The sequence below is a fragment of the Notolepis coatsorum genome (genome assembly GCF_963971535.1).
Source record: "Notolepis coatsorum genome assembly, chromosome: 13".
Taxonomy (NCBI): domain Eukaryota; kingdom Metazoa; phylum Chordata; class Actinopteri; order Aulopiformes; family Paralepididae; genus Notolepis; species Notolepis coatsorum.
The window spans coordinates 127,336,256-127,350,862 of record NC_140177.1 but is presented as its reverse complement, the minus strand read 5'-3'; the positions used below and the strand labels follow the sequence as shown (position 1 = coordinate 127,350,862).

General features: G+C 42.9%; 1 protein-coding gene across 1 annotated transcript in view; it reads left to right on the top strand.

Moving 5' to 3' along the window:
* LOC311239495 (supervillin-like) overlaps positions 1 to 14,607 on the top strand; it is a gene marked incomplete at its 5' end in the record, with an annotated part of 302,875 nt that overhangs the window by 118,888 nt on the left and 169,380 nt on the right. Inside the window, 2 exons of the mRNA XM_084327801.1 lie at positions 2,719 to 2,796; positions 3,810 to 3,957. Coding sequence (XP_084183927.1) covers positions 2,719 to 2,796; positions 3,810 to 3,957 — 226 coding nt within the window. The remainder of the gene's footprint in view (positions 1 to 2,718; positions 2,797 to 3,809; positions 3,958 to 14,607) is intronic.

Here is a 14,607-nt window from a genome sequence, read left to right as displayed (position 1 = left end):
GTCTTCAGAGTCTGTCTTTGTCTTCAGGTCTTTGTCTTCAGGTATTTGTCTTCAGGTCCTGTCTTTGTCTTCAGGTCTTTGTCTTCAGGTCCTGTCTTTGTCTTCAGGTCTTTGTCTTCAGGTCTTTGTCTTCAGGTCTTTGTCTTCAGGTCTTTGTCTTCAGGTATTGTCTTTGTCTTCAGGTCTTTGTCTTCAGGTCTTTGTCTTCAGGTCTTTGTCTTCAGGGTCTGTCTTTGTCTTCAGGTGTTTGTCTTCAGGTCTTTGTCTTCAGGGTCTGTCTTTGTCTTCAGGTCTTTGTCTTTAGGTCTTTGTCTTCAGGGTCTGTCTTTGTCTTCAGGTCTTTGTCTTCAGGCCTTTGTCTTCAGGTCTTTGTCTTCAGGTCTTTGTCTTCAGAGTCTGTCTTTGTCTTCAGGTCTTTGTCTTCAGGTATTTGTCTTCAGGTCCTGTCTTTGTCTTCAGGTCTTTGTCTTCAGGTCTTTGTCTTCAGGTCTTTGTCTTCAGGTCTTGTCTTTGTCTTCAGGTCTTTGTCTTCAGGGTCTGTCTTTGTCTTCAGGTCTTTGTCTTTAGGTCTTTGTCTTCAGGGTCTGTCTTTGTCTTCAGGTCTTTGTCTTCAGGTCTTTGTCTTCAGGTCTTTGTCTTCAGAGTCTGTCTTTGTCTTCAGGTCTTTGTCTTCAGAGTCTGTCTTTGTCTTCAGGTCTTTGTCTTCAGGTCTTTGTCTTCAGGTCTGCAGGTCTTGTCTTTGTCTTCAGGTCTTTGTCTTCAGGTCTTGTCTTTGTCTTCAGGTCTTTGTCTTCAGGTCTTTGTCTTCAGGTATTGTCTTTGTCTTCAGGTCTTCAGGTCTGCAGGTCTTGTCTTTGCCTTCAGGTCTTGTCTTTGTCTTCAGAGTCTGCATGTCCTGTCTTTGTCTTCAGGTCTTGTCTTTGTCTTCAGGTCTTTGTCTTCAGATATTGTCTTTGTCTTCAGGTCTGCAGGTCTTGTCTTTGTCTTCAGGTCTTGTCTTTGTCTTCAGGTCTGCAGGTCTTGTCTTTGTCTTCAGGTCTTGTCTTTGTCTTCAGGTCTGGTCTTTGTCTTCAGAGTCTGTCTTTGTCTTCAGGTCCTGTCTTTGTCTTTAGAGTCTGTCTTTGTCTTTAGAGTCTGTCTTTCGAGCTGATGGATGCTGTTGGGTCTCGGCTGACAATGAATCTTCTCCAAGCTTTTCTCCTCGTCCGCAGTTCTTTAGGATGTTGGTTGTACTCTGTGTACGGCGAAGCGAGCGCATGCAAGTTAGAGGCTTGTTTTCTTCTTCTTCTTCTCCGTTATTACTCTGTAGTGAGAGTCCATAGATCTGATTGGTTGCTCTTTATGAAACCCCCATGTGACCCCACAGCCTGTCCTATAGCGCCACCACCAGGCCAGACTTTTAGTGCCAGGGACTAGTGCCAAACAGGAAGTGATGCGTTTCAGAAACAGTTTGTCTGATTTGCATCAAACTTGATAGGGAAAAGGTGTTGAAAGGTTTGCATCTTCCAGCCATATTGTGGCGCTATAATCACAAATCCCTGGCAACAGCTTCATCTGATCAGAATGTATTTTGTTGTGTGTGGTCTGCTGTCGCCACATTGTGCTTGGCCTCTTACTTGCTGCTTACAACTCTGCCTTGTTTCACAAAGTAGCAAAGGGAAAATAGCTTATTTAATTTTTTACTAACTGCCCATTCAGGGGTGAATTCACAAAGTGATTGCGTGGCTTTTTCTGACGCTATGCCTGTGCAAATAGCCCCAAAACAAACCTTGCTATTCACAAAGCACTCGCAAAACGGTGAAATACCGTGCTAACTGCGCTGCCAGATATCAGGAGTGAATTGCACACCGTATGGGCGTGTTTTCGCTAGTATAATAATTTGCGCAATATCTTTAGTGAGTAGGTCCTTAAGACTGGAGCACATAGCATGTCTTAGCATGTCTTAGCATGTCTTACCATGCTTTTTGTAAACTTTATGTACATATACCTGTTATGTCTTATTCTATTACTTATATTATTGCACACATGTCTTATTCTCATCCTATTCTTATTATTGCACAATCGTTGCGGGCAAGACCCCCCGCATTTCACTGTATGCTTGTATGCCGTGACAAATAAAACTCTTGACTTGACTTGACTTGAATCACACGCAGTTATGGATGCTATTGGCGGCCGCACTCCATTCTTTGTGAATTCGCCCCTCAATGTCTTTTCATTGGGGAAACAGTGCATGGCCATGTAACCATCTCAGTGTCGACACAGTGTGGAATCTTACGAGCAGACTTTGAAATGGAAGGCTTTCATATTATCTGAATGTTGCGTGTGCCAATTATGTGCGCTTTCTAATCGCTGTACAGTATTATTGGAATAGTTGAACGTATGCTGCTCTATCTTGGATACATTCCAAGGACAATGACTAGTTTGACAACTAGTTTGAGTCAAGATGATGAGTCACGATGACAAGTCACGATGATGAGTCATAATGATGAGTCATGATGATTAGTCATAATGATGAGTCATAATGATGAGTCATAATGATGAGTCATGATGACAAGCCGCGCATCTCCGGATTTCTGCTTTTTGCCTGACGCCGCTGCCTTTCTCTTGCATACCTCTCCCATTTCCTCACCCCCTCCTTCACCCACTTGTTCATCACTCTTCCTTCTGTTTCCTCCTCTCTTATCCTTCTCCTGCATCCACTCACCTCCACCTCCACAGGAGCCTGTCTTTTCCTCCACCTATTCTCCTCCTATCTCCCTCGGCCAGAAGTGTCAGTATATTGACCCCCAGAGTCAGGTAAGAGTCCCTGCATCTGCCACCACACTGTACTGTATATCCCCCCCCCTCTCTGCTTTAACCCCCCCCCCTCCCAGACTACACTTGAGAAATACTGTTGCTGCTAATTTTTCTAGTTGGAACTGTACATAGCCATTTAGTTATTTAAATTTGATATAGTATCATATCTACATCCTGTTAACTGCACTGCACACTTTTTTAGAACTGTATAATATTATATTATAGTCATCTTTATTTTTGTCATATTTTATCTTATTTTCTTTTTAATTCTATGCTAATTTTATTTAATTTATATTATATTGGAAGCTGCTATGGTGGAGGAACCACAACAAAGTGAATTTCAATTTTTTTTTGATGTAAGGTACTGAATGACGTGACGATAAAGGAATCTGAATCTGAATCTGCTTGGCTTGGCTCTGTCACAGATACATAGACCTCAGGGAGTAGACAGTCACACTCAGTTACTCTGACAGTGAGGCTGGACAGTTCAGTAGGCTAGGCTATGCTGAACTACTCGCGTAGAGTTTGTATCTCATATAGGTTTGATAAAAGAACACGCCAACATTTGGGGGAATTAGCTTATCGTCTTCTCCAGAGAGAGACAAGAAGATAGATACCAGTTTCCTCTCTGTGCGTTCTGTAGAAAGCTATCTGGCTGCATGTTAGCCTAGCTTAGCACAATGAATGGAAGCGGACATGGCCGGTTAGCCTAGGCATTGTCCAACTAACACCTCTTCCGAAGGCTAACCGGCACTGTCCGCTTCCATTCATTGTGCTAAGCTAGGCTAACGTGCAGCCAGATAGCTTTCTACTGAGCGCACAGAGAGGAAACAGGTATATATCGTCTTGTCTCTCTCTGGAGAAGACAATACGCTAATTTCCCCAAATGTTGGCGTGTTCCTGAGTAAAATTACTGACTGACTGACTGAGACTCCCTCTCTGAGGTTTCACTGATGTCGATAACGGGTTTAGTCTTGTTTCCATCGTCTACCTGTGTTTGTCTGTGTGTCCAGACGGTGGGAGAGGAGGTTGATTCTCAGATGACCATTGAGGAGAGAAAACAGATGATCTCGACTCATGAGGAAGCCTGGAAGACCAAGGGCCACGGAGCAGCCAATGACTCCAGCCAGTACACTGTGGCCGCGCGGATGGTCAAGAAAGGTCGGCACTGAAGAAATACACTCCTCGATGTCAGTTTTATTATTTAATGACAAGGATGAGGACACCCTGCAATGGAACAAGGACAGCGATATAAGCTGACAAAGTAACACCAACATCAATGCATGACAACAATGTAGTTATACATAAATATTAGTGCTGTCAATCGATTAAAATATTTAATCTGATTGATCGCATGATTGTCCATAGTTAACTCGCGATTAATCGCAAATTAATCGCATTTTTTTAATACTTTTTTTTATCTACCTTAAAGGAAAACTCCAACATTTTGGGAAATTTGCTTATTTAACATCTTCCCTGGAGTTAGACATACCTTTTTTGTCTCTGTGCGTGCATTTAGCTTTGGGAACAGTCGCTCCGTTAGCATAGCTTAGCTTCATCACTGGAAGTGGGGGAGATCCGGAGCTTCATCACTGGAAGTGGGGGAGATCCGGAGCCTGACGTTCCCTTACACTGTATACAGTCACGAAATACACTCCAAATACAACTCCAAAACGTTCATGTAAACATGTTGTGACCTGTGTATTCACCACGTGGAGAAATAAAAAATAATTGAATTAGACAATTACGTTTTATAAGCAAATATACTCTGAACTATTTTTTGCCTAACCACTCCTCTCTGAGCGCAGTCAGTGATTTCAACGTGTCGTCGTGATTGTTGACATTCTCATTCATTCAAAGGATCCGAACCGATTGAAGTTTATGGATACCATGACTTAAAATCCTCTTACCTTGACCATTAAAAGCCTCCCCAATTTAGAAAACAGTAATCCAATGGCTGGTATTGATAATATATTACTAACTACTGGACGCTCTGAGCTAACCGGAGATAACACAGAACAGGATGGTAAAGCATATATAATGACTTCCTTTCTGGGGTTTTTAAAATAAAAGTGCGACATTTATAGCAGCGGAAAACGTTTATTTTGTACATTATCTAACGTTAACACGAACCTAAACTAACTTTAGGTTAGTTGTAACGTTAGTTTAGGTTCGTGTTAACGTTCGATAATGTACAAAATAAACGTTTTCCGCTGCTATAAACGTTGCACTTTTATTTTGAAAACCCCAGAAAGGAAGTCATTATATATGCTTTACCATCCTGTTCTGTGTTAGCTCCGGTTAGCTCAGAGCGTCCAGTAGTTAGTAGTATATTATCAATACCAGCCATTGGATTACTGTTTTCTAAATTGGGGAGGCTTTTAATCGTCAAGGTAAGAGGATTTTAAGTCATGGTATCCATAAACTTCAATCGGTTCGGATCCTTTGAATGAATGAGAATGTCAACAATCACAACGACAGGTTGAAATAACTGACTGCGCTCAGAGAGGAGTGGTTAGGCAAAAAATTGTTCGAGTATATTTGCTTATAAAACGTAATTGTCTAATTCAATTATTTTTTATTTCTCCACGTGGTGAATACACAGGTCACAACATGTTTACATGAACGTTTTGGAGTTGTATTTGGAGTGTATTTCGTGACTGTATACAGTGTAAGGGAAAGTCAGGCTCCGGATCTCCCCCACTTCCAGTGATGAAGCTGCTAAGCTACGCTAACGGAGCGACTGTTCCCAAAGCTAAATGCATGCACAGAGACAAAAAAGGTATGTATCTTCTTGTCTAACTCCAGGGCCCCGTTCCATGTACGTGGTTCAACTAAGTCGATCAACATGTCCATTATCCAGCTTCAGTTAACCCGATGTTCAAAGCCGGGATTTTCCTGTTTCACAAAGGAGGATTCAGTCTCGTTAACTCAAGCCAGACTTGAGAGTCAGGCTCAAGTCAGGCTAGATGCGCGCTCCCGTTTTAGGTGGAAAGCCAGCACGTATCGATGGCAGAGACCCTGATTCTCAACGGCATTGATTGATTAATTGATTTAAGACTTTATTGACAGATTGCAATAGGCTCAATCGCCTCGCCGACAAGTTAAATGCGTTATCTATAGGCTAATTCTAAGTCCCTCATTACCTCAATCAATCAGATTATATTTCTTTAAACTTGCCTGCTGGATTGAATAATCAAATGAGATCTTGCTAGCGAAAATTATTAGTTAACTGTTATACAGAATTACGATACGGCTCTCTTACCCATTGATTGATGTATAGTCAATCTTTTACTTATCTTCTCTGTGGTGTAACGGGTTCTTCTTTTGACTTTCACACGGACGACCGGGGTTCAAGGCCCTAGTCTTTTCCTTCTTTTTGCAATATAGGAATAATTCAATTTGGTGCACGTTGAGAGCTATATAAAGAATGACATCCTCAATGCATGTAGATTTATAATATTTTAACTTAAAACCAGGCTACTTTGGCGTATAATCCTTAATATTATATTCAAAAAAATCATATTGGAAACACGGGGATTTGAACCCCGGTCTCTGAATTGGCAGGCATGAGCACTACCGCTGGGCCACTGGGCCAGATGGGATAAATTCATTGTTTATACATTAATGAACGAGAGACCCGTGTTTAGAATATCCGTTGTTTTGAATGAAGTTTATCTCTTTATCCTCATTCATTAATGTGACGTCAACGGCTCATTCAATTTCTCAAATCCGTCAAACAGCGCATCTCATCAGACATCTTAATCCCAGTTACAATTAAAATAACCACATCATGTGTACATCGCACGAGCGAGAGCCACCGTCGCCACGGTATATATAACGTGCATTATTTAGGACAAAGTGAATTTAATATCAGCATTTTGGGTCTATTTTACATTTCAAAAGCCCCCTCTGGAAGAATGGAGCACAAAAACGTAATTCAGAATGGTATAATGCAGATCGTAGACTGTGGGAATAGTTTCAGGAAACGGGCTGTCACTTCTTTGCGGGGGCGTGGCGATAGTTCAGGCTAACTTGAACTTGAACTCTGCTTTCGACCAGGCTCAAACTTTTGGATATGTTGTCATGGTGATTTGGAAAATCCAGGTACATGAAATCGGAAAGTCAGGCTAACAGAGTTATCCAGCTAAAGTTATCCGGCTAACTCGGTTATCCCGGTACATGGAACGGGGCCCAGGGAAGATGTTAAATAAGCTAATTTCCCAAAATGTTGGAGTTTTCCTTTAAACTGATCTTTTTCAAGTTCCAAGTTTTAATACTCTTATCAACATGAGAGTCAACAAATGCTTGCTTTATGCAGCCATTTAACACAAAAGGATGACCCTCATGCATTGCAAATTTGCATCAAATTCAAAACAGAGTGATGCTCAAAATAACTTAAAAGAAGATAATAATTTAAAACAATGAATAAAGTGTGCATGAAATAATAGGGGAAAGAAAACGTTAGGAACTTGTTACATTCACCCACACAAAGGCTGAGTACTCACCCCCCCCCCCCCCCTCTCTCTCTCTCTCTCTCTCTCTCTCTCTCTCTCTCTCTCTCTCTCTCTCTCACACACACTCTCCCAGCTCTCTTTCTCTCTTGCCCCTTCCTCATCTCTCTCACCCCCCCCTCTCTCTCTCTCTCTCTCTCTCTCTCTCTCTCTCTCTCTCTCTCTCTCTCTCTCTCTCTCTCTCTCTCTCTCTCTCTCTCTCTCTCTCTCTCTCTCTCTCTCTCTCTCTCTCTCTCTCTCTCTCACACACACACACACACACACACACACACACACACACACACACACACACACACACACGCACACACACACACACACACACACACACACACACACACACCAGAAACAAACATAGTATCAATGAGAGCATCAATAATACACCTGAGTGAAGTCTAGTAAAAAAAAAAAAAAAAAAGTGAATCATGAGTTAAAAAAAATAGTGGCGTTAATAGAATCGCGCGTTAACGTGTTAATACCGCGTTAACTTTGACAGCCTTAATAAATATATATCGCTATATAATGCATGTAAACACTTAATGGTGTGAATGAATGAATGAATGAATGAATGAATGAATGAATGAATGAATGAATGAATGAATGAATGAATGAATGAATGAATGAAAACTTTATTTAACAGATTGCAGAATGGGTACAATACAGTACGGCTCAATACACACAATTGTTTTTTTTTTGATCAAATTTTTTTTATTATTATTTACATGAAACAAGACAACACATGAATCACAATCACAATACACAGAACTTCACAGGAAAATAACAAAAAAAATAATAATACAGAAATAACTATTTATAAATTATAAAGACAAAAAGAAAAGAAAACAGAGTTCAACCTTTTTAAATTTTAAATTCAAGGGGTACTATCTAATAAATGGCCTTTCCCAGTATCCAGCCCCGATTCCCGGCCGTGTGGCCCTATATTAATAAAACGTACATCGCTAATTCACCTCACAGCATTCACCCTCACCGAGCTGAGTTATCACAAAATGTGCATATCAGTGATGTCAGAGATCTCCAAGCTGCATAACAATGTGGCAGATGCCACCGGGTCACACAGTGGTTGGAGCCCCGCCTCAAAACGGCCTAAGGTCCTGAGGTAGAAAAATGCCACTTTTGAGAACACGACTCGAAAACAGAGCAATGAACCTTCATGAAAAACAAAAACCTACAGAGGTGTTCCATAGACTCACAGGAACCGTGTAAAAGTGACCAAATAGTGAAGAAATAGCTAAATAGCTGCCCCCCAATAAAATCCCCAGTTAAATTCAAGAGGACAACACAAAAGACAAGACAGACAAGACATTTCCTCCTCCCCCTCCCACGAGACTGCCGGACTCCCCCGAACGAGCACCCCAACCCCGCTCAGCCGCACACGGCGGTCCTGACCTTCTCAGCTGCTGCGAACCACAGGTCAATCCCAGCCTGCCCCACCCCAATCACCCGCGCCGTGGATATCTCAAGATAAATCACATCCAACAGTGTTAGGGACCAGTTAATCACTGTGAGCTTCTCAGGCTCCTTCCATCTCAATGCTATTAGCTTCTTCGCTGCTGTGACGCCCGCTAGGACAACCCTTTTTAGTTGTACGGACGCGGGTAGTGTTGTTATATCGTTCAGGAGTAGCGTAACAGCTGTGAATGGGATAGTTAAGCCACACAGATCTGAAAGTTTGTCCGTTATTGACCTCCAGAAGCGGGCCACTGGTGGGCAATCCCAATACATATGCATATAAGTGCCAGTGGCCCTTTGAGAGCACAAAGTGCACTGAGAGTCGGTTACCAGTCCCATAGCAAATAGCTTCCTAGGTGTAAGATAGGTCCTATGAATATAATTAAAATTAATTTGCTGGTGATTGGGGTTGCGGGAAGACAATGCCACATTTGCCCAAACATCATCCCAGTCAAACTCGGGGTCCAACTCCGGGATATCCCCACGCCAGATTGTATCCAATGATAGATTTTTATACGTGGATTGAATTAAGAGCATATAAAAGTCTGAGACAAACCCTCTGGAGGTCGTCCTGTCCACTATGAGCCTGAGGAAGGGGTGTGGTTGCAAAGCTTGAGCCCACGGCACGCCATGCGCCCTCAGCGTTGACCTTAGTTGAAGGTAAAGAAAGAAGGACTCGCCGGGAAGATCATAAAATTATTTTAAGTCCTGAAACGCACAAAGGCCGTTCTTATCATAAATATCCTCCAGAGTATGAACTCCCCTCCTTTGCCATTGAGGAATACTAACCGGCTTGTGCCCAACAAGTAGTTGCTGGTTATTAAAAATTGGAGAGTCCAGGTGCCATGGGCATTTAACCCCACATGACTTCTGTACATTACGCCATGTTTGGATCACGTGAGTTATGATCGGTCCATATCTCAGTCGGCATTTCGAAATAGGGACAGTGGAGTACACTACATCCTGCAATCTTAGCGGTGAGACCGCCGCCGCTTCTAAGGAGCGCCAAGATACAGCCTCTACAGGGTCTAGCCAGCACATCAGAGGTCTCAGTGAAAAGGACCAGAAATAAAGCTTAAAATCAGGGATTGCGAGGCCCCCATCTTGTTTTCTACGTTGAGTAGTAGCTCTTTTGATTCTCGGGCGTTTGTTATTCCAGATAAACTTAGATACCATCGATTGTACCTTGCGCCAGTGGTCTATTGGAGGGGGCAGGGGGAGCATTGAGCTAACAAAATGTATCCTAGGCAGGACGTTCATTTTGATTATGGATGCCCGGGCTTGTAAGGAGTTAGGAAGGGACAACCATCTGTCTAGATCCTGGCGTATTTTATCATAAGTACCCGTGAAGTTGTACTTAGTAGTTTGACTCAGCGTGGGGAATATCTCTATGCCTACTGTAAGTATTTAAAATGTTCCACTATGGGGATATCAGCTGGTAGTCGCACCACCTTGGCCAGTTCATTAAGAGGTAGGCAGGCTGATTTGTTCCAGTTAATCTTAAAGCCTGACAATTTACCAAAGTCGTCGATTATTCCCAGTAATTTTGTGGCCGACCGGGAGGGGTCATCCATAAAAATCAGTAGGTCATCCGCATAGAGAGCAATTTTGTGTGGTGTATTATTGACCATTATGGGGACGATGTCCTCCAATTGCCTAATAAATTGGGCCAATGGTTCGAGGGAAAGCGCGAATAGTCCTGGGCTCAGAGGACAACCCTGTCTAGAAGATCTGGAGACTGGAAAAAGTGTGGAAAAAACTTTTTTTTTTAGCGTTTATCGCTTTTCTGTCTCCAGAAACAGGTTGAAACGGGATGAAGAGCAGGGGAAGACCTTCTGAGAAAATACGGCGGGTCCGGGAATCGAACTCGTGTACCCCAGATCCGTGACGAGCACGGTTTTCCCTGACGCAGAAATAGCGCAGAGATATGCGGTGAGCTACGGGAGCTCCCATGTGGAACAGTTTTTGCCTGTCAGTATCATTGCCGACGGCGAGGCATACAGGACTTTAATCATATGAATAAAATTCTTTCCAAGACCCATAACCTCAAGTACCTTCCACAGGTATGACCATTCTAGTCTGTCAAACGCATTCATGGCATCCAAAGACAGAACTGTGGACGGAGCTGTATTGTCTTTACTGTTATCGACTACATGCAACAGCCTCCTAAGATTATCTGCAGCCAGGCGCCCCGGGATAAAACCAGTCTGATCGCAGTGTACCAATACCGTCATAAATCTCTGCAGGCGGCGGGCCAGCACCTTGGCAAACACTTTTAGATCGGCCCCGAGAAGACTCAAGGGCCTATAGCTACCACAATCATTGGGATCTTTATCCTTCTTGAGAAGTAAAGAAATCAATGCCATGTTGACATCCCTTGAGAACTCCTCTTGTTCGATAGCGTAATTGATCATATCGAGCATCAATGGACCCAGTTGGTCCCAGAAAGCTAAATATACCTCGGGTGGAATCCCATCCCAGCCTGGTGCCTTACCCCTCTGCATTTCAGCAATCGTCTCCCTAAGTTCCATAAGAGTGATTGGTTTCCCCAGTTCCTTAGCCTCTTCCACAGAAATGTGGGGTATCTCAAGCCCGCCAATGAACGATTCAAATTTAGAGTTATCGAAATTAACCTCTGAGCTATATAACTGTGAGTAAAATTCTTTAAAAGTGTCGTTGATCTTTTTTGAATCAGTAGTGACTGTTCCCTGTCGCATCTTGATCGAAGGGATATCCCAGAAATGATCATTCGAGCGTATTTTCATTGCCAATAGATGGCTAGGCCTGGAACCGTGAAAGTAGTAATTTTGCCTTGTCCTATGTATCAAGAACTCAGACTGTTGTTTAAGTATGGAGTTTATTTCTTTCTTGACTATCTTACGTTGTGTGTTTAGTCGTTCACTATAGTTAGTTTGCAAAGATGTGTATAGGTCCGTGTATAATGTTTCCAGTCCTTCTAGTTTTTTTGACCGGGATTTACGCAAATTGGAGGCGAAAAGTGTGACATGACCCCTGATAAATCCTTTCAATGCGTTCCACAGGACCCTAGGGTCTTCGACCGTGCCGACATTGATCTGCAAGAATTCAGCTAGTTTACTCCTGAACTCAGTACAGAAATCATCGTTCTTTAACCCCCTGAAGTCTAAAGTTTCTAGCTCCACCTTCTCAGAATATTCTTTTTTTTTTTTGTTACATAATGTAAAATTACAGATTCATACCTTCAAAATAAGCCATCAATTGTCAAATTTGAGACGATAGTTTTCAATCAATGTCCTATCAAACATTCTGGTAAAATCCTAACAACTTTTCAGTATAGGACTTGAACTAGATCCAAGTTCATTCAGCTATCTGATGAGAGAACTACACTCCCAGAATTCAATGTGATCATTGTCACTAGAACCATTTCACACCTGGAGCAAAGGCCCAGTCATTCCTTTGTTATTCCAGTGAATGGACCCAGCAGGAGGCCTAGCCTAGCGACAAGCGGCCACTACATAGTTGGGTATTGAAAAAATGCTCATATACACATAGAGAATAATAATCAACAAGAAACATCAACTGTATCAATTGTATTGTACAATGAACAACCCTATATATCGCTTTTGGATTACAATAGTAATACAAGGTAATGTACTGATTTCTTTTGATTTCTCTGTTTGAGAGAGAGAGAGTGTGTGTGTGTGTGTGTGTGTGTGTGTGTGTGTGTGTGTGTGTGTGTGTGTGCAGGGGAGTAGCTGGGGGGGGGGGGGTTAGGATGATTCCAAGGGCCCAGCAAATGCCCCACATTTTTTTATAGATTGGGGGCCCCACATTTTTTTAATAGATTGGGGGCCCACAAATTGATTCTTTTCATGGGGCCCAGAATCTCCAGCTACGCCCCTGTGAGCGCACCTTTCTCTAGAGAGCTGTCATCACCGTGATGCGCGCTTGAATGAACTGCGAGATAACTCATAACTCGTACACACACGCACTCTGTCTCTGCCAGTTATGTTGATGAAAAGCATGTTAGACTACTTTTAATACATAAATTAACGTTCCGTCGGGTCCCGTGTATTCTAGAGAATGATAATAATAATAATAATAATAATGCAGGACGCGCTGAAGAAGCATACATAGAAGCAGACTCGACATTAACGTTCCGTCGGGTCCCGTGTATTCTAGAGAATGATAATAATAATAATAATAATAATAATGCAGGACGCGCTGAAGAAGCATACATAGAAGCAGACTCGACACAAGTTTCGTCTCGACGCTGCGTCTCAGCACACACACACACATACACGCACACCACATTATTCTGCGAAGCAGCTCAGTGTCCCGTGGATATTATTGCAAGAGATAATCCATACATATTATGAAAAGCCGATGCCGATCTGTTGTTTAGAATTTGGATGGGGGGTAGCGAGTCTCTGATACCTCTCACCTCTGCGCGGGGGTCTAACACCTATTCACAGCGCACACGCTTCTCTTGTGTGTGTGCGCGCGTGCGTGTATGTGTGTTTCGTGACGCGCTGTAGTTCTCTCGCAAACGGAAATAATTACAAGCATACCATCTAGCAAGAATTAAATGTATTTACAAGTCGTATTAGGTTTAGCAAGTTGGGGGACCTATACCTTACATGTCAAAGCACTAGAAATGGCAATTTTTCTATTTTTATCGATTTCTGATAAAAATTGCATTTTTATGAGCATTTAAGAGGGATTCTAATTTCTTTTGTTGTCCGCCGACGGGAGCAATACGCCCCGTTGACTCCTAAGGGTTTTTTAATAAGGTTGAGTTAAAACGCCACCTGGGAGCTCTCGTGGAGAGCCTGCCAAAGGTTGCCACAAGCAAAATCCCCTTGTGGTCCGAGAGAGCTAGGGGAACCAATGAGACGTCAAAACTATCAAACATATTAGGGGACGCGAATGCATAGTCTATTCGAGAGAAGGTTTTGTGTCTGGCTGACAGGTGAGAGTAATCCTTGAGGGTGGGATTGGATATGCGCCATAGGTCTGCGAGCCCCGTGTCCTGGGCCCACATCCTGAGGGCCTTAAAGGACAGTTTTTGGTCGCTTGTTTCAGAGGACCTGGACCTATCCATCTCCGCATCCCAGCACGCATTCAAATCGCCACCCACAATGAGAGCGTATCCAGTAAGTTCCAACATATTCTTCGTGATTGTATTATAGAACGCTGAATCAAATGTGTTAGGGGCATACAATGCTATTAATGCCATCTTCCTATGAGAGAACTCAACTTTTGCTATAGTAATCCTTCCCTCCGTGTCCGACCACACATCCAGGACTTTGATATCAAGGTGACGACTCCTTTTGTCTTATCGTCGGCTGAGGATGAGGAGATAACGTGATATTGTCGATTTGCTAGCCTTGACACATCACCCACCAATAAATGCGTCTCACTAAGGAGAGCAATGTCAATATTTCTTCTCTTCAATAACCAAAGGACACTGGCACGCTTGTGTGGGGCGTTAAGATCCCCTGCGTTCCAAATTAAAATATTCAATTTAGCCATGGTCGAACCTGTCTAAATGCGTGGAGAACATACCAGTGCAGCCAGGCTGAGGACAGAGGCGCTGATCCAGGCGGGCCCAGACGGTCAATCCCAAGAGTTCAGAGGAGGAACAATTACACACATACAGGACAACAGTACAGTAAACACAGAAAAATACCACCCCAGTTACAACCCCCCCTACTTCTACTCTATACCCTAACCCACCCGTCCTAATATTAACCATCCTATACCCATTCTCCAATCCCCTCACTATGCTCCATCCACTAAGGATGGTCATCTTCCTATCGTTTCCCACTGGAATCATGGATCCAATAAG